This window comes from Zeus faber, assembly GCF_960531495.2.
Source record: "Zeus faber genome assembly, chromosome: 8".
NCBI classification, from domain to species: Eukaryota; Metazoa; Chordata; class Actinopteri; order Zeiformes; family Zeidae; genus Zeus; species Zeus faber.
The window spans coordinates 177,623-201,822 of NC_137195.1; the positions used below are offsets into that span (position 1 = coordinate 177,623).

Consider the following 24,200-nt stretch of genomic DNA (forward strand, 5'->3'; position numbering starts at 1 on the left):
TATCTATGATCTATGATCTGATCAGTGGTGAGTGTTGGTCCTCACAATCAGCCTCCATTTTGGTACTGACCATCTTAGTGATACTGGACCAGGTTAGTGATACTGCATACATGCATTCAGAGGCGGGGCTGCCCCGTACGAATATGGCGACCGCATGACGCACAAGATTCAATGGTAATGGAGTGAACAAAATGCATTCTGCTTCCAACTGTACATGTATTTTATTCTACGGAGCGGTAGATGTAGAGAAACATGTCCGACACGTCCTTTGTTTTAAGTGAACCTTTGCAAGGTAGCGACTGATTGGAGGTCAGCCACCACTTGCAGAGACTGCTCCACAGACACTCGTACCGAGGGCCGATTAGTGTGGGCTTTTGGGGATGGTTGGAAGTGGACCAAACCATTGTGAGGCATGTGAGAGGGGGGCACATCTTTTGAGACTTAAAAATGCATTGTTTTGTGTCTATAATTAGCACAAGTGCTTTAAGTGCATATTATTATATTGTTTAAAGTGATATAGTTATGTTTATGATATATTGAGGGGGACAACTTGGTTTTTCCCAGGAAGCCAGGGTCCGGACCCCCATGTCACCAGGTGAGAAGGCAACGCCCAAACAGAGAGACGGGTAAAAAGAGACACAGGGAGGCAGAGAGACAGACAGGGAGGCAGAGAAACAGATAGGCAGAGAGACAGGGATGTGGAATGATAGCCAGGGAGGCAGAGAGAGAAACAGGGGGCAGAGACACAAAGGTAGAGAGAGATAGGGAGGAAGAGAGGCAGAGAGAGAGACAGGGATGTAGAGAAAGAGACGGGTAGGGAGAGAGACAGCCTTGGAGGCATAAAGAAAACAGGGAGGCAAAGAGAGACAGGCAGAGAGATAGACAGGAAGGGAGAGAGAAAGACAGTAAGGGAAGTAGAGACACAGACGGGGGGCAGAGAGACGGGGGCAGAAGAGAGAAACCGAGGCAGAGAGAGAGACAGGGATGCAGAGAGACAAGGAGACAGAGAGAGAGACAGGGAGGCAGAGAGACCGGAAGGTAGAGACACAGGGAAGCAGAGAGAACTCCTCAAACTCTAAAATGCAGTGACCTCAAAAGACAAAGTTGTCGTCATGATATCATCTGTGGTCCAGAAACTCATCTTGATACATCGAAAGACAATTTCATCCATCAAAAGACACAATTGCTCATGCAATGAACAAGAGCAAATTATTTTGAATTCAATGACAAATCTGGTAAATTTCTTGCCAATCAATTGAAACACGATAGAGAAAAAACACTTAGTACAGCCATCAAAGATCCACAGGGTAGGGTAACATACACCCCCCAAGACATCAATAACATATTTAGAGACTTTTATAATAAGCTTTATTACTCGGATAATGAATCTAATACATCAAACATAGATATACATACTTTCATACATATATGCAGTGAAATGTCCATGCAATGCACCTGGTGATTACACACAATATGTCCTAGACTGAACACAATAGCTACCTAAGAATTTCTACTTGACTAACTAACTGATTCCTAAAACGTAATAGAGTAAGTCGAATACTAAAGAATAAAATAAAAAATATAGAATAAAATTAAATTAAATAGAATAGATAAAGGGGATAGGCTTATGAATATGGGATAGGCAAATGATGTATATAGTATGTGCATTAAAGTGGCATGTGAATAAAGTGAGGTAGCGTTTGTGAAGTATACAGCACAGTATACAACAGTACGGCGCAGCAATACGGTAACACCGAACAACCCAGAACAGTGACACAGTATGCAGTACAGTATGCTACATACAGTACGGTAAGATAGTGGAGCCTATGTGTGTGGTTCAGTGAGGACCTCTGGTGAGGTCAGCATTAACAGTTCTTATGGCTTGCGGGAAAAAAACTCTGTCTCAGTCTCTCTGTTCTCGCTGTGTGACTGTGGAGGCGCTTGCCTGACCGCAGCAGCTGGAATAGTGTGGGTTGATGAGGATCCTTCATGATCCTGCGGGCTCTGCTACTACACCTCCTGGTGTATAACTCCTGCAAGGGGGGGAGGGTAGTTCCAGTGGTACGTTCAGTTGAACCCATCACCCTCTGCAGGGCCCGCCTGTCCTGGGCAGTACAGTTCCCAAACCAGGCAGTGATGTTCCCTGTCAGGATGCTCTCCACTGCTCCAGAGTAGAAGGACTTGAGGATCCTCACGAGACCCGGAATTTCCTCAGCTGCCTGAGGTGGTAGAGACGCTGCCTCGCCTTTCTCACCAGAGTGTCTGTGTGAACAGTCCATGTTAAGTCCTCTGTGATGTGGACTCCCAGATATCTGAAGCTGCTCACCCTTTTTGAACGCCAAAATGTTCAAAACCAACATTACCTTGTGGAAATGTTGGTTTTGTGGATAAAGACGTTTGCGCTCACTGTTCCCTTAATACCAGAGATGACTACTTTCATGCCTTCTGGCTCTGCCCACCTAATCTAGTATTCTGGACCAACACCACTAAGCTATCAACCCTTCTGGGTCGCAGCATTCCAGTCTCCCCCGACTGTATGTCTCCTCAGTGACCTCTCCTCAGATGACCCATCATTTAAACACCACCAACTGACCCCAGTTCGGTTCAGTCCAGTCGAGTCCAGTCAGTCTAGCCCAGTCCAGTCCAGTTCAATAAGTCCAATCCGGTTAAGTTAAATTACTCCAGTCCAGTTAAGTACATTCCGGTTCAGTCCAGTTCAATGGGTCCAGTCTGGTTCAGTTCAATGAGTCCAGTCCGATTCAGATCAATGAGTCGAGTCGAGTCCAGTTCAGTTCAATGAGTCCAGTCCAGTTGAGTCCAGTCTAATGTAGTCGAGTATTTTTTAGTATTTATAGAGCTTATTGTGCGTAATCACCGGGTGTCATGACATTTCACTGCATATATGTATGAACGTATGTATATGTATGTGACAAATAATCTCTTGAACTTGAGTCCAGTCAGTCCAGTCCAGTCCAGTTCAATGAGTCCAATCCACTTCAGTTCAATGAGTCCAGTCCGGTTCAGTTCAATGAGTCCAGTCCGGTTCAATCCACCCAAACAGCAGAACATCTAAGATATTTAATATTATAAATCATATTCCAGGTGTGTCCATCTGGTTCTCCAGGCTCCGGAGCCACAGGTCCAGGGCGAACCGGGTCCCGGTGCTGATCCGCTCCACGTCCGGACCGCTCGCCGGAGCATGAGCACTCAGAAAGGAGACCGGGACCTCAGCTTGGACCACCGCCCCATCCCCAGACACCTGGGACACGCTGAGGACAAAACACAGCATCAGAGATGGACTGTCTATGGAGTCTAGAGTTCTATAGAGTCGATTGTTCCTTTGGGTTCTATAGAATCATGAGTTCTATAGAATCTGTAGTTTCCATGAGTTCTAGGGCTCTATAGAGTCTATCGTTTCTATGGGTTCTACAGAGTCTAGGTTCTACAGAGTCTATAGTTTATATGGGTTTTATAATGTCTAGGGTTCTAGAGCGGCTAGTTTCTATGGGCTCTATAGAGTTTATAAGTTATATTTGTTCTGTTGAGTCTATAGGTTCTAAAGGGTTCTCTAAAATCTGGTGCTCTATAGAGTTTATAGGTTCTATGGGTTCTAAAGAGGTGAGGGTTCTGTAGAATCAATGTTATATGGCTTTTATATAGTCACGGTTAGTCTATAGGATCTATAGGTTTTCTAGGGTTCTATAGAGTCTATAGGTTCTATGGGTTCTATAGAGTCTATGGTTCCATAGTTTATATGTTCTGTGGGTTCTATGAAGTCTATGGGTTTCATAGAGTTTATAAGTTCTATGGGTTCTATAGAGTCTAGGGTTGTATAGAGTCCATAGATTTTATACAGTCTAGGGTTCTATAGACTATATGTTGTAATTGTTCTATTGAGTCAAGGATTCTGTAGAATCGATAGGTTGAAAGGCTTTTATAGAGTCAGGGGCTCTGTAGAGTCCATAGGTTCCATAAGTTCTATAGAGTGTAGGATTCTATAGAGTCTATAGTTTCTGTGGAGTCTAGGAGTTTCTATAAAATATATAGTTTCTATGGGTTCTATAGAGTCTAGGGTTCTATAGAGTCTATAGTTTTGAGGGGTTCTAGGGTTCCTCAGAGTCTCTAGTTTCTATGGGTTTTATAGAGTGGATTGTTTTAATGGGTTCTAGGGTTTTATAGCCTATAGTTTCTATGGGGTCTATAGTTTATATGGGTTCTATAGTCTATGGTTTCTATGGGTTCTATAGAGTATATAGGCTCTATGGAGTCTAGTGTTCTATAGAGTCTATAGGTTCTATTTGTTCTACAGAGTCTAGGGTTCTATATAGTGTATAGCTTCTATAGAGTCTGGGGCTCTATAGTCTATTGGTTCTATGGGTTACATAGAGTTGAGGGTTCTATAGAGTCTATAGGTTCTATGGGTTCTATAAAGTTTAGGGTTAAATATTCTATAGGTTATATGGATTCTATAGAGTCTAGGGGTCTATAGAGTCTATGGGATTCATAGCGTATATAGGTTCTATGGGTTCTATAGAGTCTATAGATTCTATAAAGTCTAGGGGTTTAAAGTCTATATGCTCTATGGGTTCTATCGAGTATACGGTTCTATAGGGTATATAGGTTCTATGGAGTTTAGAGTTCTATAGAGTCTATAGGTTCTATAGAGTCTCGGGTTCTATAGAGTATATAGGTTCTATGGGTTCTATAGAGTCTAGGGTTCTAGAGAGTCAATGGGTTTTATAGTCTTGGTTATATGGGTTCTATAGTGTATGGGTTTTATGCTCTATAAAACCCATACACTATAGAACCTATAGAGTCTATAGGTTCTATGGATCCTATAGAGTCGAGGGTTCGATAGAGTCGATAGGTTCTATACAGTCTAAGGTTCTATAGTCTATAAGTTCTATGGGTAATATACCGTGTATGGCTCTATAGAGTCTATAGGTTCTATGGGTTCTATAGAGTCGAGGGTTCGATAGAGTCGATAGGTTCTATACAGTCTAGGGTTCTATAGTCTATAGGTTCTATGGGTAATACACCATGTATGGCTCTAAAGACTCTATAGGTTCTATGGGTTCTATAGAGTCAAGGGTTCTATAGTGGATGGGTTTCATGGAGTCTTGGGGTCCATAGAATAGATCGTTTCGATGGGTTCTATAGAGTCGATTGTTTCTATGGGTTCTATAGGGTCTATATGTTCTGTTGGTTCTATCTAGTCTAGGGTTCTATTGAGTCTATAGGTTCTAGATTCAAGATTTCAAGATTCAAGATTTTTATTCGTCACATACATATACATATTTTCATACATATATGCAGTGAAATGTAATGCAACGCACCCGGTGATAACACACAATATGTCCTAGGAAAAATTTCTAATAGCCCAACTAACTGACTCCTAAAACGTAATGCAGTAAGTCGAATACTTATAGAATAAAATAAAAATTACATTACATTTAGCAGACATTACATTACATTGATCAGACGCTTTTATCCAAAGCGACTTACAATTGTTCAAACACCGACGGACGCAGCCATCAGGAGCAATTAGGGGTTAAGTGTCTTGCTCAAGGACACTACAGCATGCTAGCAGGAGGAGCCTGGGATTGAACCAGCAACCTTTAGATTACTAGACCACCAGCTCTACCGCTTGAGCTACCACCCCCCCACAGGCAGTGATGTTGCCTGTCAGGATGCTCTCCACTGCTCCAGAGTAGAAGGACTTCAGGACCCTCACCGAGACCCGGAATTTCCTCAGCTGCCTGAGGTGGTAGAGACGCTGCCTCGCCTTTCTCACCAGAGTGTCTGTGTGAACAGTCCATGTTAAGTCCTCTGTGATGTGGACTCCCAGATATCTGAAGCTGCTCACCCTATCGACAGAAGTCCCATTAATCCACAAGGGCGCGTGCGTCCTCGATTGTGATCCACGCCTAAAGTCCACAATCAGCTCCTCGGTTTTGCTGACGTTCAGGTGGAGGCTGTTGTCCTGGCACCAGAGTGACAGGTCAGCCACCTCCTCGCGGTAGGCCTTCTCGTTGCAGTCGGTGATCAGGCCCACGACCACGGTGTCGTCAGCAAACTTGATGATGGTGTTGGAGCTGGACCTGGCCACTCAGTCATGTGTGTACAGGGAGTACAGTAGGGGGCTGAGGACGATCCTGTATTCAGGGTGAGGGAGCTTGACATGTGCTTCCCCACCCTGACCACGGACACTGAGAGTGCGCGCTCATCCCCAGCGGTGTAACTCCAATTAGCCGGCAAGCTAGCGGTGTTGTTGCCAGACTCGAACCGCGCTTAAAAGGAGTTCAGTTCAAAATCCTACAATGTGATTTCCTGGATTCTTTCCCCCCATTCTGTCTCTCATAGTCGAAGTGAACCTATGATGAAAATTACAGGCCTCTCTCATCTTTTTAAGTGGGAGAACTTGCACAATTGGTGGCTGACTAAATACTTTTTTGCCCCACTGTATATGCCTCTCTCACCAGAAATTTTCCAAGAACATATTGTGTGTAATCACCGGAAGTGTTGCATTACATTTCACTGCATATATGTATGAAAGTATGTATATGTATGTGACGAATAAACCTCTTGAATTTTGATTCTACATATCTGACAGTAGGGGGCAGTGCGTAGTGCTACATACCTTACAGTAGGGGGCAGTGCGACTCCTTCCTCTCCGTCCACAGACGATACGATGGATCTGACGAGATTAGTGCCGACCCAGAGGAAAGCACTGACCTCTGCTGGAGAGGGACGCACATTGATCTGCAGAGAACACACAGTACACACACTAAAGTCATGTCCCTAAAAAAAAAGCACTGTTGCGTCTTGAGCAAATAACTTCTTGAACTTCTGTGTATCTTTCAGAGTACTGTGTAGTACTAACCTGTGTATCTTTCAGAGTACTGCGTAGTACTATGTAGGTGACGATGTGGTGACGCAGTGGCGTTCCTCTCGAGAGGAAGGGGGGGTAAGCTGACTATACACACACACACACACACACACCCCCACACACAGACACACACACCCCCACACACAGACACACACAGCGGGTCAGGTGTGTGTGTGGCAGACCACCGTGCGATTATATAAAAAAATTAAAATAATTGGAACTGCTGTTGCATAAATGTTCTATGTTCATAATTCCATCATTTCCTGCTGAAAGGTGATGTGATTGAACAGATTCGTCCACTGTTTATATTGTGGAACTAAGCTTCTCTGTCTGTATCTATAGGACAGTGCGTAGGTGATAACTGTGTCATAACTTCTGAGTTGTGAAGCCCAAGCAGACACTTTAAAGAGAATTTAAAGAACTCAACCGCTTCTCATGACAAGCGGCCAAAAAGTATTTTGTTCTATTTGTAGCAGGCCTGCTTGTTTTGTGTTTGTGCTCAGTGTCATTTGTAATTTAATTTGTTTCATGCTATGCACTGTATGATTTGCTGATGCAAAGCAATAAATGCCCGTTTTAAGACGGACCTGTCTGTCTTAAATAATAAATTATAATACAATTTAATAAATTCAGCTGCAGGCAGCATCACACAGGGTCCAGTTTAGTCATTTTAGGTACGTGTTCGTTTTCCAGGTTCTGTGAAACTCAGAACAAGTTACAATTAACATGGACATCACTGCATGTTGCTCTTGTGGCGTTCAGTTTAAACATCCCTGAAGAACGTTGTTTGAACAATTACCATCTTTCCTGGATGATTCAGTGACGCGGGTTTTCCTAGTCGTGGTGACTATTATATACCTATATTAGACAACTATTACTGTTCTAATTACTATACATGGACACACTTGTAATAAGGATATATATATCAAATTAGGACATAAATAACAAAATAAGGACATACTGTATATATCAAAATAAGGACAAATATATCAAAATAAGGACAGCTGTAGATGAGTCCACTGATGTGTCTGATGGTGCTCAGCTGTAGATGAGTCTACTGATGTGTCTGACGGTGCTCAGCTATAGATTAATCCACTGATGTGTCTGACGGTACTCAGCTGTAGATGAATCCATGATGTGTCCGACGGTGCTTAGCTGTTCCTTTATGGAAGGTTCTTCAACCAGGAGAAGGAGGAGTTCTGCTAGGTGCTACACCCCTTCAGACCAGTCCAAGAGGAGAGGACACCACCTGGCTATAAAGGAGATGCTAGCCAACAGGGGGATGGTGCCCAAACAGGTGGTTTCAATAACCATAGATGGAGCTCCAGCTGTGGTCGGGAGAGAGGAAGGAGCTGTGGCAAGAATAAAAGAGGACAATCCTGAGCTTGTCTCTTATCGCTGCATAATTCATCCATGGCTTCTGTGCTCCACCCTGTCGGACGAAGATGCTGAAGTGATGAACACAACGATGAGAATGATTCACTTCCTCAGGGCGTCCTCTTCCCATCATCGTCACACGCTCAGGGAATTCCTCAAAGAAGTGGATGCACATGCTGAGGACCTTCTGCTGCACAACAACGTCAGATGGCGCAGCAAAGGCAAGGTGGTGCAGCACTTCTGGTCCATCCCAAGGGAAATCACAGCTTTCTTGGCACAGCTGAAGAGCCAGAAGGCAACACCATGTTCTCTCTTTTTAGAAGATGAGAAGAAGATAAGATGTTGTGGCTTTTTTGGTCAATGTCACTTCACACCTGAATGAAATGCATTTAAAGCTACAAGACAAGGATGACTCAGTTTAACCTGATGACAGCGCTTCGCTCCTTCCAGAGGAAACTTGAGGTGTTGAACCTGCAGGGAGACTGTGCACACTTCCCAACAGTGCAGGAACAGGTTCAGGGTCAGAGAGATCTAACTTCTTTTGTAGACTTTGTTGACAAGCTGTAAAATTCGGCAAACATTTTGACAGCTTCAGCCTTGGACAGCAGCTCACTCTGTTCATTCATATGACGTTCCTCATCAAGGACGCCAGGGTTCTCAAAGGAAGTCACACAGCACTTGTTGGGCAAGTGGGCAAATGATGGGCCTCTCCAAATGCAACTGGTGGATCTCCAATAAAATGTGGCCCTGAAAGAGTGTTTTGGAGGAACTGACCCTGCCACTTTCTGGCTCCAAATAGAGTCCGAGACTAGAGACAGGTTTACCAGGTCTGAGGGAAGTCACCCTGTGCATATCGACCATGTTCAGCTTATCCACAATGAACATTATTAAAACCAATTATGGTTCCAGGCTCAATAAGCACCTCCACATGTGCACCAGAACACCCCTGACGCCCTTTCAGCCCAGATTTAAAACCCTGGCAGGACAAGCTCAAGCTCACTTTTCTCACAAAACAAGAGAAAGTTGTGGAGTGTGAGATATGAGAGAAAGTGTTTAAGCTGTTCAATTGTTTGGATTGTTTATTTTAACATTTTAGATAAGTTAGTCAGTTAGTCAGATGAGTTAAGATGTGAAATGGAGTAAACAAAAAAGAAAGGAAAGGTAAATTCAAGCTGCACTTTTTTTTAATGAAGCACTTTATTTTAAGATGCATATCTTTGAAAAGCTCTGTTACGTATTTTATTTTTGAATGCAGACCTTATTTTATTTGAAATGAGAAGTTTATTAATTATTAGAGTGCTTATTATTTATAGAGTAATCCCTCCAGTTCAATGTGAAAACTGATAAATATTGTTGAAATATTATTGAACTGTACTTTATTTGATTTGACAGTCAGTTGTTGACTACATACAGACGTTGATACAACCACCAGGCTCCTTCAATATGGCACTGAATCATAAAGCCACTTAGACATTATCATGTTCCGGACTTTGCTTGAGGACATTTCCATTGGATTTGAATAGCCCTGGTGTAGAGAAAAGGTTTTGCCCTTCTACATCGTTGACCTGGGTTCCAAACCCTGTGTCAACAACTCATACCTTTTCATTGACTTGTGTTTTTCAATATGTTGAAGTATGTGAGAGTGAATATATTTTTGACAGTAAATGCAAGTAGAGAAGGATAAAAGGGCTCAGGGTTGAATTAGTTGTGGAAGTGCTGATGGACAGCATTTGGTAAATATAAGATGCTATCAGCCCGCCACAACTGTAAAAACTGTCAAAACAATATGCCACCAATCCAACGAGAACAAGCTTGATATATATATATATATATATATATATATATATATATATATATATATATAAATAAATGGGCCTGCGAGCCCATCCTTCTAGCCCGCCCCCAGGTAACCACCTGGGGTGGGGAAGCACATGTCCAGCTCCCTCACTCTGAACACAGGATCCCCCCAGGGCTGCGTCCTCAGCCTCCTACTGTACTCCCTGTACACACGTGACTGTGCGGCCAGGTCCAGCTCCAACACCATCTGCAAGTTTGCTGACGACACTGTTGTGATGGGCCTGATCACCGATGGCGATGAGAAGGCTTACTGCGAGAAGGTGACGGATCTGTCACTCGGGTGCCAGGACAACAGCCTCCACCTCAACGTCAGCAAAATTTAGAAGCTGACTGCGGACTTGAGGCGAGGATTACAACCGAGGACGCATGCGCCGTTGGTGATTAATGGGACTTCTGTTGACAGGGTGAGCAGCTTCAAGTACCTGGGAGTCCACATCACAGAGGATTTAACATGGACTTCACAAACAGACACTCTAGCCACTCAATGGTGGCAGATTTAAAAATGCGGGGGACTGTTGATTGTGCTAGTGACATGTTGAAGGTGTCAGTGAAGACACCAGCCAACTGCTCAGCGCAGGCTCACAGCACACGTCCGGGGACTCCATCAGGGCCAGCAGCTTTCCGAACATGACCTCTGAGGTGGAGAATTAGAGTGTGTCCTCGTCTGGTGAAACAGCTGACTTGAATGCTGCCTCCTTGTTTTCCCAATCAAATCGAGCATTGAAGTGGTTCAGCTCACCTGGGAGGGAAGTGGAGGAGGGTGGGGGAGAGTTGCATGGGGATTTGTTGGTGAATGTATGTAGGCCTTGCCACATACGCCGGGGGTTGGAGGAGTTGAAGTGCTCTTCAATCCTTTGCTTGTAGTTATGTTTGGCCCTCGATATTCCTTTCCTCAGATTGGATCTGGCAGAGCTGTAGGCCTCCTGGTCTCCCGACCTGAAGGCTGCGTCCCTGGCCTTGAGGAGAAGGCAATATGTATGTGACAAATAAACCTTTTGAATCTAGTAATATCATATGTAGTAATAAAGTAATATCTTCTTCTTCTTCTTTCGGCTGCTCCTGTTAGGGGTGGCCACAGCGGATCATCTGCCTCCAATACCTTCTGTTCTGTGCATCTTCCTCCCTGACACCACCTGCCTGCATGTCCTCCCTCAGCACCTCCATCAAGCTTCTCTTTGGCTTCCTCTTTTCCTCTTGCCTGGCAGCTCCACCCTCAGCCTCCTTCTCCCAATGTAACTCTCATCTCTCCTCCACACGTGTCCAAACCATCTCAATCTGGCCTCTCTCACTGTCCAACCTGAGCTGTCCCTCTAATGTCCTCATTCTTAATCCTGTCCATTCTTGTCACTCGCAATGAAAACCTCAACATCCTCAACTCTCCCACCTCCACTTCATCCACCTGCCTTTTAGTCGGTGCCACCGCCTCTAAACCCTACAACATGGCTGCTCTCACTACCGTCCTGTACACCTTCCCCTTCACTCTTGCTGGAACCCTTCTGTCACAGATCACTCCAGACACTCCCCCTGCCTGTACTCTCTGCTCCACCTCTCTCCCGCACTCTCTGCCGCTTTGGATGGTCGACCCCAAGTACTTGAACTCATCCACCTTCTCCACCTCCACTCCTTGCATTCTCAGCTTTTCGCCCCCCTCCCATTCAGGCACATGTATTGTCTTACTCCATCTGACTTTCATTCCTCTTCTCTCTAATGCATGCCTCCACTTCTCCAGGCTGTCCCTGCCTGTCTCCACCTGCTCCCTGCTCTCACTACAGATCACAATGTCATCCGCTAACATCATAGTCCACGGAGACTCCTGCCTGATTTAATCTGTTAACCTGTCCATCACCACTGCAAACAAGAAAGGGCTCAGAGCTGATCCTTGATGCAGTCCCACCTCCACTTTGAATGCCTTGGTCACACCTACTGCACACCTTACTACTGTCTGACTGCCCTCATACATATCCAGTACCACTCTTACCTACTTCTCTGCCACCCCCGACTTCCTCATGCAATACCACACTTCCTCTCTCGGCAAACTATCATACGCCTTCTCTAAATCCACAAAGACGCAGTGCAACTCCCTCTGGCCTTCCCTGTACTTTTCCATCAGCATTCTTAAAGCAAACATTGCATCTGTAGTACTCTTTCCTGGCATGAAAACATTCTGCTGCTCCCCACCTCTCACCTTAACCCAGCCTCCACTACCCTTTCCCATAGCTTCATGCTGTGGCTGATCAACTTTATTCCCCTGAAGTTACTATACAGTAGTATTTAATGATATAATATGTAGTGATATAACATGTAGTGATATGTGTAATGATATAATATGTAACGGTATAATATGTAGTGATATATGTAATGGTATATGTAATTAGATATGTAATGATATATTACATAATGATAAAATATTTAATAATATGATATGAAATGAAAAAACATGTAATGATGTAATATGTAGTGATATAACATGTGATGACATAATATGCAGTGATATAATATGTAGTGATATAATATGTAATGATATAATTTGTAGTGATATAATATGTAGTGATACAGGTAATGATAATATTTGTAGTTATATAATACTGTATGTAATTACATAATATGTAGTGATATAATATGTAATGATATATGTAGTGATATAATATATAGTTATATAATATGTCATGATATAATATGAAGTGATATAATATGTGACACACCACAGCAAATGCCACCATCTTGTGCGTTTCTAAAATGGCCAGGAGCAGCCAAATAAATTGAAAAAACCTTTTTAAACCAGGGAGTTACATTTTCCCATTAGATTACATGGGAAAACGCAGTTCACTTACCAAGACGCGGAACAACGCTGAATAACGCCAACTGATTGTTTCCTTTAAAGCGAGCGTCCAGGTGAAGGTCATTCCTCCATATTTCATGTGATGTGAAGTCACAATGTGATACCGTTTTGATAGAATTCAACCTTTAAATCGTAGTACGTAACACTGAAGAAGAAAAACCCTTCGCGTCACGCACCTACATCACTTCCGTAAACAGTTGGTTAATACGCAGCACTGGGGTTTTTCCGTCTCACTTGTCTGTGAAAACTTTCTTCTCTGTGTTGTTATGGATGAGGAGAAGCGGGTGGAGGAAGCTCTGAATCATATTTGGGACCTTAATCTGACCATTGCGATAGATCCAAGTCAGTGTTAGCAGCGCATACTGGACTTCATTTTCCGCGATGAAAGTCAGTTCTCCCACAGCGACGTGGAGAACGACAGCGCTGCTGAATCTGATATTACTCCAGACTTGGAGAAGATTTCAAACAGCGGAATTCAAACTTCATGGGAATATTTTCAAGAACCACTGGAGTAGACCGACGATACTTCTGTTGTTGTTACAACAGAAGAAGTTGATGACGTCATGAAGTCCGTTGAGGTTGGTGACAGATTTTCAGATTTCAGATTTTCTGAGACTCATAATATTGATAGACTCTACATTCTGTTGTGTTGTCTGTACTTTTAAACTCCAAAATAATTCCACTTTTATAAAACATGTATATTCTTATTGTTAAATAAAAGCTTTTTTTAAAAACATTATTAGTTGTGTTGTTGAGCTGTTTGTGATTGGCCCGTTCAGCGGTATGTTAAGTAGCCATGAGGCTTTGTTTGTCCCCCAACCCATTTGCATTCTGGGAGCTGAATGAAGCTGGTGTGGGTAAAACTTTGAAGGTGATTATCTCAGAAACACAGCTTGCCACACCCTTGTCATTAATAAGTCATAGCTTTAAAAATATTTGCTTGATTTCCACAACTGACACTTTGTTTGGAAGCTCTGATTCTCCACTTTCACATGACGTGGAAAAAAAACATGAAAAATCTCGAAAGCCGCCAAATGACCCTAAGTATGCAGTGGGTCACATATGTAATGATATACAGTATGTAATGCTATAACATGAAATTATATAATATATAGTTAATAATATGTTATGATATATGTAATGATATGTAGTGATATAATATGTATTCATAAAATATCTTATGATGTAATTTTTAATGATATAATATGCTGTGATATATGTTGTGATATATGTAATGATATAATATGTAATGATATAATATGTAATTATTTAGTATGTAGAAAATTCTCATAGAAAGTGGTGATAACATATTATAATAGTTGTCACCTCCCACAGGTCTTGACCCCCCGTGCTTGTCTCATCTCTCACAGGTCCTGTCTCACCCCCTGCAAATGTCTCACCTCCCACAGTCCCAGTATTTCAGCAGAAACGTCTTCCTCCTCCAGTTTCACTCCAGTTTCCTCCTGCAGCTCCCGCAGCCCAGTGGCCAGCAGCTGCCACATGGATACAGCATTAGATGTAGATGTGTTGCTGTGGAATTACTGTTAAAATTACATTTTAACTCCAAGGTTTTTATCGGAAAAACTACTTCCAATAAAAACATTTGATCTTCACAAATGGAAACACATTCATCAGATTAAACAACTTTACTGGTTAATAATGAAATGTTTATGAAACACTTATTCACCGTCTCGTCCAGTTCCACGTGTCCGCCTGAAACACACACACACACACACACACACACACACACACAGAAAAGGCTTAATCACATGTCCAATAGAGGGCAACACTCCGTTGAACCACAACACACACACACACACACACACACACACACACCTGGGGGGACCCAGACGTTGGGAAAAATGGGGAGTGTAGCCGCCCGGCGGGTCAGTAGGACTCTCTGATTGGCAGACTGCAGCAGCACGGCCACACCCACATCCACGCCCCTCTGCTGGACATCCAGTGGAAGTGCAACCGCCTGGGAGACGGACAGCTGCTTGAAGGGACAGCAGGATGGTCTCTGGAATAGGACACCATGCTGGATTTAATATAAAGATGAGTAATACAACTAATCATGAATATACTGAACAACAAAATAAACATGTTACCATTTCAGGGATTTAATGTTAAAACAATTAATAAATGGATATCAGCTCAACCGGGGATGGTAGCTCAGGCGGTAGAGCTGGTGGTCTAGTGATCTAAAGGTTGCTGGTTGGATCCCAGGCTCCTCCTGCTAGCATGCTGTAGTGTCCTTGAGCAAGACACTTAACCCCTAATTGCTCCTGATGGCTGCGTCCGTCGGTGTTTGAACAATTGTAAGTCGCTCTGGATAAAAGCGTCTGATCAATGACTAAATGTAAATGTAATGTAATGTAACCGAAATAGATTAAGGCTCTCATCAATGGATCTGATCAGGTTTATGAAAACCTGTTCCTCTAGTGCTGTAACAGGAGGAGACCACAAGAGAGTGGGAAGGTGTGCAATTCATTTATTCAACCTTTTATAATCGTTTTCGGGAATACAATTGAGGGAAGCCATCATTTTCAATGATGGCGAAATGACATTTGGCAGCGATAAATCAATTGAAGCAATTAAATACATTACATTGCATTTAGCAGACGCTTTTATCCAAAGCGACTTACAATTATTCAAACACCGACGGACGCAGCCATCAGGAGCAATTAGGGGTTAAGTGTCTTGCTCAAGGACACTACAGCATGCTAGCAGGAGGAGCCTGGGATCGGACCAGAACCTTTAGATTAATAGACGACCAGCTCTACCTCCTGAGCTACCATCCCCAGATCCCATCCCCACATCCCCAAATACAGGCAGATAATATCAATTAACACAGTTACAGATAAAGGCAGGGAGGTTTGTGATCATGGTTTTTGATTGTCCATAAGTTTGTAGAGAATGGATTTTTTAGTTTGTGTTGAAGATCTTTTCAAGAAGCTGGGGGGATGAAAGTACCCACAAGCCTTTCTATCCAAACCAACACCACATCGTCTTCGTGGGAGCAGAGGAGGATCAACTTGAACCACCAAAATGCAGCACTGTTTCTCTTTGTCTAATGCAGATGCTATATTAGTTGGAACTAAAATAGTGGCTGAGATAGTGCTGTGCTCAGCTCTCTTTTGCACCGTAAACCTGGGGGACTTGAAGGAAAAGACTTGAGTTGGTCCTTTACCAGACAGTCAAGGACTTTTGCTAACGAGGGTAGTAATTATTTAACTCAGCTCTATCACCTTCTTTATGTAAAGGAACCACGTGGGCAGTCAGTGGCACGGTGGCGCAGTGCATTGCACTGCTGCCTCACAGCAAGAAGGTCGATTCCCGCCTGGGGCGCTGTTGGCACAGTGCTCCGGCGGGTTATCTCCCATATAGGAGCCTTTCTGTGTGGAGTTTGCATGTTCTCCCCGTGCTCACATGGGGTTTCCTCCACCTCACGTCAGTAAGGACCCCCCTCAAAAACATGCACCCATCATCGTCTGACCAGCGATGGACACTTATCACCTGGTCCCCGGGCGCGTCCACGTACGCTGCCCACTGCTCCTGGCTGTGCCCCCGGAGGAAGGACAAGCCTGGATGGGTCAAATGCAGAGGATCCATTTCACCGGCCACCATCAAAGCATGTGCGTGTGTGTGCAAGCATGTGTTGTAGTGTGGTGTGTCGCGTGACGAATAAAGACTTTCTGTTTTCTGGGCCGATTTCAAAACACTGCCCGTTGACACAGAAAGATGAAATACAGTATATGCGTTAATTGCTCTGTGATGATCGGGGCAGACAATTGGACTCCTGGAACAACTTAATTACTATTATTGCTTCTGTGGATGCCGAAAAAGCATTTGATAGAGTTAATTGGACATATCTCTTTTCAATCCTCAACAAATTTGGCTTTGGAGAGTCCCTCATTCAATGGATCAAAATCCTCTACAACTCTCCACTTGCTTCATCGCCAATGATTAGACTTCACAGCGTTTCACTCTACAACACACCAGAAGACAAGGCTGTCCGCTCTCCCCTTTACTATTCGCCATCAATATTGAAACCCTCGTGGCAGCTATCCGTCAAAACAGTAATATTGTAGGCATACAAACAGGAAACTCTGTTCACACAATCAGTTTGTATGCAGACGATATCCTGTTGAACATAGGGAACCCAATATCATCCCTACCGGAGGTGTTCAATCTTATATCTAAATTCTCAGCTTTCTCAGACTATTCAATCAATTGGACTAAAACCACTCAGTGGGGGGGATGTAATGCTGCAACCCAGAAACTTCACTTAACCATCCCAATGGGCAATATTAGATACATTGGTATTGATATCTCCTTCAATCTATCAGATTTGTTTACCCTTAACTTCACTACATTGCTCAAATCCATTGAAGAAGACCTCATTCAATGGAACAACCTACCCATATCACTAATTGGTAGGATAGCAGCAGTGAAAATGAAAATACTTCCAAAAATAACCTATATATTTTCAATGACCTCAGTGCAACCAACAATGGAAATACAAGAAACCGAGAATTAAACTAGCAAGAAAAAAAAAAGACTGGAGGCCTAGCAGCCCCAAACTTTAGATACTATTATCTAGCAAACCATCTTCAACTTATAATTAAATGGTTACAACCAGAGCAACAATTGGCCCATGGATGGTGAGACATTGAACAATCTGAATGTCAGGAGTTATCATTATCCGATCTCCCATTCCTTACTGAATCAATAAGGAAACATAATTACTTTAAAAACCCATTTAACACAACAACTCTGTCAGCCTGGTGGAAATTCCTCGAACTCAGTGGTCACACTATCTTCAAACAAATTTACGCCAATCTGGCACAACCCAGATTTATTGGTTAAAAACAGACCAATAATCCTTAGGTCTTGGAAAAGACAAGGAATTACTCACCTGGAACACATTTTTGAAAACAATTTGCTTAAATGCTTCCCAACCTTAACCCAAGGGTATAACATCGGTGGCCACGGCTTCCTTCAATTCCAGCAGTCTCTAAAAGTTTAAATCAAATTGACGAACAACATCCTACAACCACCTGAAATGACAGAAACAACAACAGGAACAATAGCAGCAGAAACAGCAGCAACAACAGAAAAATCAGCAACAGCAGCAGACAACAGAAAAAAAAACAATAGAAACAGCAGCAGAAAATGTCTGTGCAATCATAAGGACAGTCAGTGAGGAAAAAAACAGATCTCAGCATACAGAGCACACACACACACACTAATCTCACAACATAGAAAACACACACACAAGAACAACAACAAAGGCAACTACAACAGCAACAACAGAAACAACAGCAGCAGAAAGACCAACAACAGCAACAACTACAGTAGCAACAACAGCAGTAGCGACAGCATTAACAACTAGTGCTAGCCGAGTGCTAGCCAAGTCAAAGTACATGTTCCAGAATCCCAAAAATAGTTCAGGTGAGGGTAAAAGCCAGGAAATAGTCAGGATATCACAGTGCGAACAATTTGAAATCTCTAATCTAAATCAGATAAAGTTGGGAAACGATTCAACCAAGTAAAGCACACACAAAGACTTAAATGGAACCGGGAGTGGTAGCTCTCACCGGAAACTGACATTTCAACAGTGTGCTCCATCTCATCTCAATCTAGTCACGGTGCTGTAATTACCATCCGTAAATTACGGGTCAAGTTCATTCAAGTTCAAGTTCAAGAGATTATTTGTCACATACATATTCAAACCCCGGGAGGGAGATCCTTTCGACTCTCTTTCTGAAAACATACCCTTCTTATGACCCTCTCACTGTAATCTCACAACACCAGCAGCAACAACAGAAACAACAACAACAACAGCAGCAGCAACAACAGCAACAACAGCCACAGCAAAACTAGCAGCAACAACAGAAACAACAGCAGAAACAGCAACAATAACAGAAGCAACAGCAACAACAGAAACAACAACAGAAACAGCAGCACTAACTTGTAATCTCACAACATAGAGAACACACACACAAAAACAACAACAAAAACAACAACAGCAGAATCAACAACACCAGCAGAAACTACAACCACAGCGTAATCTTGCTCATGAAATCTGATGGTCAACAGTGTCAAAGGCAGCACTGAGATCCAGGAGATCAGATCCAGATTGTAGTTTAATGACAGCTGTTTAGAATACTGCAGGAAAAATATCTAATTGAAGAAAGCCCTCTAAAATTTGTAATACCTCATGTGCCAGGAAGGTAAAAAGTTTAAAAAAATGTGGTAGGGAGAGGGTCCAGGCGGCAGGTGGAGGACCTGAGCTGACCAACAATATCGTCCAGTCTTTTTCGGTCTAAGGGGACAAAGTAAGACATGGCAGCAATCATATTACTGGAGAACCAGAGGAAAGGTTCACTTCTGGATGTTAATATTCTGACATAGTTATAATTTTGTTACTAAAGAATGAAGCCAACTCCGCACATTTTTCAGTGGAGAGCATTTCTGAGAGGGTTGTAGATGGTGGATTAATAAGTTGATCAACAGTGGAGAAGAGCACTTTACTATTGTTGATATTTTCATTAATGATTTTAGAGAAGACTGGCCTGTTTAATTTATATATTGTATTGATTGAGTCTATCCTTGTATATTTCATGATGAAACTGAAGTTTTGTCTTTCTCCAATTTCGTTCTGCCTGGCGACACTCTCTTTTAAGCTGCCTAACAACTGCTTCACTTCTCTAGGTGGCATTTTTGTTTTTCTGTTTTTAGTTTTAACAGGTGCAATTTTATCAATGATATTTTGTATTTTGGAGTTGAAGTTGTTCACAGGATCCTCAGATGATGATGCTATGAACAGTGGTAACTCATTTCTCTTAAAGGTTTCAATGGTACTTTTGTTAATGATGCGTTTTTTAATTGTTCTGGTAACCCTCTATTGTACAGGAAGAGCAGACACGTCAAAGACTATTCAACAGTGATCTGAAATAACAACATCCATGACACAGGGTACAGTGATATTAAGTCCTTTTGATATGACCAAGTCCAGAGTGTGCCCCTTACTGTGGGTGGGTCCAGAAACATGTTGAGTGAGGTCAAATGCCTCCGATAGGCTCATGAAGTGTTTAGCATCAGGGTCTATTTGATTGGCAACATGAACATTAAAATCACCTGCGATAATTACACAATCATAATCAGTGGAGACCTTGGAAAGTAGCTTATAGAATTCATCACATCACATTTTGATGGCAGATAGACAGTGATGATTCAATTCGGGGCACTGCACTTTATACTGTAGATATAGCAAGCTGTTCAAAAGACACAAATTCTCCGAGGAGGATTTCCTTGCAGGTATAGATTTCAGAGAAGACAGAAGCTATTTCACTGCCTCTCTTAGGAGGCACTGTCTCAAGCAGTGTGACTGTGCCAATTCTATCCAGCCAGGGCTCAGTCAGTAGAGAGAAATCCAGGTTATGGGTACTTATAAGCTCATTAACTAAAAATGACTTGTTAGTGACCTGACGTTTAACAGACATTTGTATTGTTGTGGGTGCATGGCTTTGCAGGGGACTGATAGTTGGAGTGCGAACCGGTAGTAAATTGTTTAGATTCCTGTATGTTACAGGGAAGTTATGTGATTTCTATGGTCTATGGTTTATAATTACAGGAATATGTAAAGCAGTATGACTGTCAATGTCAGTAGAGTGGATCAGATTCACCGAACATCAGCAGTGAACAGATGTACTCCATTATTTCTGAGGATGTTTGGACAGGATGTTTGAAAGTTGTCCACAAACGGTATGTTGAGGAAGCAGCAGTATTCCTTGAGCAATGTGTGCAGATGAAGGACACGAGTGAATTTTACATCTCCAAAGCTGGGAACGGCAGCGGGCCGGAGACCGGGGTCCGACTGTAGAAGATTGTCAATAAGCTTCATGAAGTCCTCTTTAAGTGTCTCCGATTGTTTGTTCCAGCCAAGTACTAGCCAAGCCAAAGACCAGGTTCCAAAATCAGAAAAACAGTTCAGGAGAGGGTCAAAGCCAGGAAATAAGGCTATCACAGTGCAAACAATCCGAAATCCGTAATCGAAAATCAGGTAAAGTTGGGAAACGATTAAACAATTACCAACTAATTCCTAGCTCCAAGACACCAACAGGGCATCATTTTTCAGCCCTCGTGGAAATCTTTAAAATTTGGTGTCGTGGGTTCTGTTATCAGCCGGGACATGGTGGGGCTTGCGCTCACCTCCTGAAGATAGTCAGATGAGTCATTCAGTCACCCAGAACACTGAGAAACCAGATCCGCTATTGAGTTCATGGAACCTAGATGCATCAGATGTTGGTGGAACACACTGTATGCTCCAGAGCATCCCAGAGATGCTCCACAGCATCCCAAAGATGAACCAGAGGGTCCCTAGAGATGCTCAACAGCGTCCCAGACGTGCTCCACAGCGTCCAAGACGTGCTCCACAGCGTCCAAGACGTGCTCCACAGCGTACCAGACATGCTCCACAGCGTCCCAAAGATCATCCAGGGTGTTCCAAGAGATGCTCCAGAGCGTCCCAGACGTGCTCCAGAGCATCCCAGAGGTGCTCCAGAGCATCCCAGACGTGCTCCACAGCGTCCCAGACGTGCTCCACAGCGTCCCAGAGATGCTCCACAGCGTCCCAGAGATGCTCCACAGCGTCCCAAAGACAATCCAGAGCGTCCCAAAGATGCTCCAGAGCATCCCAGAGATGCTCCAGAGCATCCCAGAGATGCTCCAGAGCGTCCCAGAGATGACCCAGAGCTTCCCCAGAGATGCTCCAAAGCATCCCAGGGATGCTCCAGAGCATCCCTCGACCCAGTGTCCCAGAAATGCTCCAGAACGTCCGAGAGATGCTCCAGAGCTTCCCAGAGATGACCCAGAGCGTTCCTAGAGATGCTCAGAGCGTCCCAGAGATGCCTGGCTAATGAGACAGGAAATAGCCTGGTTAATGAGACAGGAAGTAGCCTTGTCAGTGAGACAGGAAGTACCCTGGCTAATGAGACACGAAGTAGCCTTGCTAATGAGACAGGAAGTAGCCTGGTTAATGAGACGGGAAGTAGCCTTGTCAGTGAGACAGGATATACCCTGGCTAATGAGACGGGAAGTAGCCTTGTTAATGAGACAGGAAATAGCAATACCTTGAGGGGTGTGGTCCCGCCCTCCCCGCTGCTCAGGATGAATTGGTTGTTGTCAAGGGAACAACGAACCATCGCCTGGTCGTCGCTGGAGAAGAAGCCGGTGACACTCTGAAACAGCAGGAGAAAAACACGAGTAGAACTGTGGTAAAACTTAGGTTAGGTTTGAGAGATTCAGGAGGTTTTAGAGGCTCTAGAGAGTCTGGATTAGGTTCTAGTGGTTCTGGGTTTGGTTTTAGAGGTTCCAGAGAGGTTCTGGAGGCACTAGAGGTTTGGGTGGTTCCAGATGTTCCATGTTAGGTTGTATAGGTTGGGGATTAGGTTGTGGAGATTTTGGATTAGGTTCTCAAGGTTCTGGGTTCTAGGGATCCAGTGAGGCTGGAGAGGTTCTAGGTTAGGTTTTAGAGAGGTTCCAGGGAGGTTCAAGACATTCTGGAGGCTCTAGAGGTTCCAAGGAGGTTCTGGAGGCTCTAGAAGTTCCACAGAGGTTCTGGAGGCTTGATAGGTTGTGTAGGCTCTAGAGGTTCCAGGGAGGTTCTGGAGGCTGCAGAGGTTTCAGTGAGGTTCTGGAGGGTCTAGAGGTACCAGGGAGGTTCTGGAGGCTCAAGAGGTTCCAGAGAGGTATGGAGGCTCTAGAGGTTCCAGAGAGGTATGGAGGCTCTAGAGGTTCCAGAGAGATTACGGAGGCTCTAGAGGTTCCAGAGAGATTATGGAGGCTCTAGAGGTTCCAGGGAGGTTCTGGAGGCTCGAGGCTCTGGAGGCTCGAGAGGTTCCAGAGAGGTTGTGGAGGCTCTAGAGGTTCCAGGGAGGTTCTGGAGGGTCTAGAGGTACCAGGGAGGTTCTGGAGGCTCGAGAGGTTCTGTAGGCTCTAGAGGTTCCAGGGAGGTTATGGAGGCTCTCGAGGTTCCAGGGGGGTTATGGAGGCTCTAAAGGTTCTGGAGGCTCTAGAGGTTACAGGGAGGTTCTCTAGGCTCTAGAGGTTTCAGGGAGGTTCTGGAAGCTCTGGGGGTTCTGGAGGCTCTAGAGTTTCCAGAGAGGTTCTGGGGGCTCTAGAGTTTCCAGAGAGGTTCTGGGGGCTCTAGAGTTTCCAGAGAGGTTCTGGGGGCTCTAGAGGTTCCAGGGAGGTTCTGGGGGCTCTAGAGGTTCCAGGGAGGTTCTGGAGGTTCTGTAGGCTCTAGAGGTTCTGGAGGCTCTAGAGGTTCTGGAGCTTCTAGAGTTTCCAGGGAGGTTCTGGAGACTCTAGAGGTTCCAGGGAGGTACTGGATGCTCTAGAGGTTCCAGGGAGGTACTGGATAGTCTAGAAGTCCCAGGGAGGTACTGGATGCTCTAGAAGTTCTGTAGGCTCTAGACGTTCCAGGGAGGTTCTGGAGGCTCTAGACTCTGGAACTCGCGGGTTCCAGAGAGTCTAGAGGTTCCAGGGAGGTTCTGGAGGCTTTCGAGGTTCTAGAGGTTGAAGGGAGGTTCAGGTTCCAGATAGGTTAGGAAGGTTCCAGAGGTTCTGGAGGCTCTAGAGGTTTCTGGGAGGTTCTGGAGGCTCAAGAGGTTCTGGAGGCTCTAGAGGTTCCAAGGAGGTTCTGGAGGCTCCAGAGACTCTCGAGGTTCCAGGGAAGTTCTGGAGGTTATAGAGGTTCTAGGGAGGTTCTGGAGGCTCTAGAGGTTCTGGCAGTTCTAGGGGTTCTAACCTGCAGGAAACCGACGCACCGCAGAGCTTCATGTTCTTTGCGCAGATGGACCAGAACTCTGTGGACTTTCTGGACCTTCTCCATCCTGGAGCCTCAGAATTCCTAATTACTGTAACATGATGGAGAAAAATCACCCATTTACTTCCTCTGCAGTATGATGTCAGAGAGCACAGGCCACATGGTCAGAACACAGCTATATATCATATCATATATTTATGAATAAATATAACAATAACTGACACCTAAAAATAAATGTATTTGCAAACATGTAACAAATAAATGAATGCAGCGCTGCACATGAATGTATCTTTCCTCTTCTTAGTGCTGCTCCCGTCAGGGTCGCCATAGCATATCATCTGCCTCCAATACATTCTGTTCTGTGCATTTTCCTCCCTGACACCACCCGCCTGCATGTCCTCCCT

The 24,200-nt window shown here is 44.0% G+C and overlaps 1 protein-coding gene across 1 annotated transcript; it reads right to left on the bottom strand.

Annotated features, from left to right (window-relative positions):
- Positions 1-1,351: 1,351 nt before the first annotated feature.
- Positions 1,352-23,888, bottom strand: nudt17 (nudix (nucleoside diphosphate linked moiety X)-type motif 17). The gene is made up of 8 exons (XM_080005914.1): positions 23,779-23,888; positions 22,100-22,207; positions 14,799-14,982; positions 14,650-14,675; positions 14,363-14,455; positions 6,884-6,976; positions 6,641-6,762; positions 1,352-3,269 (listed from the first exon to the last, which is right to left on the bottom strand). The coding sequence occupies exons 1-8, from the start codon at positions 23,860-23,862 to the stop codon at positions 3,092-3,094; spliced, it is 888 nt and encodes a 295-aa protein (XP_079862040.1). The 5' UTR covers positions 23,863-23,888; the 3' UTR covers positions 1,352-3,091.
- Positions 23,889-24,200: the final 312 nt, after the last annotated feature.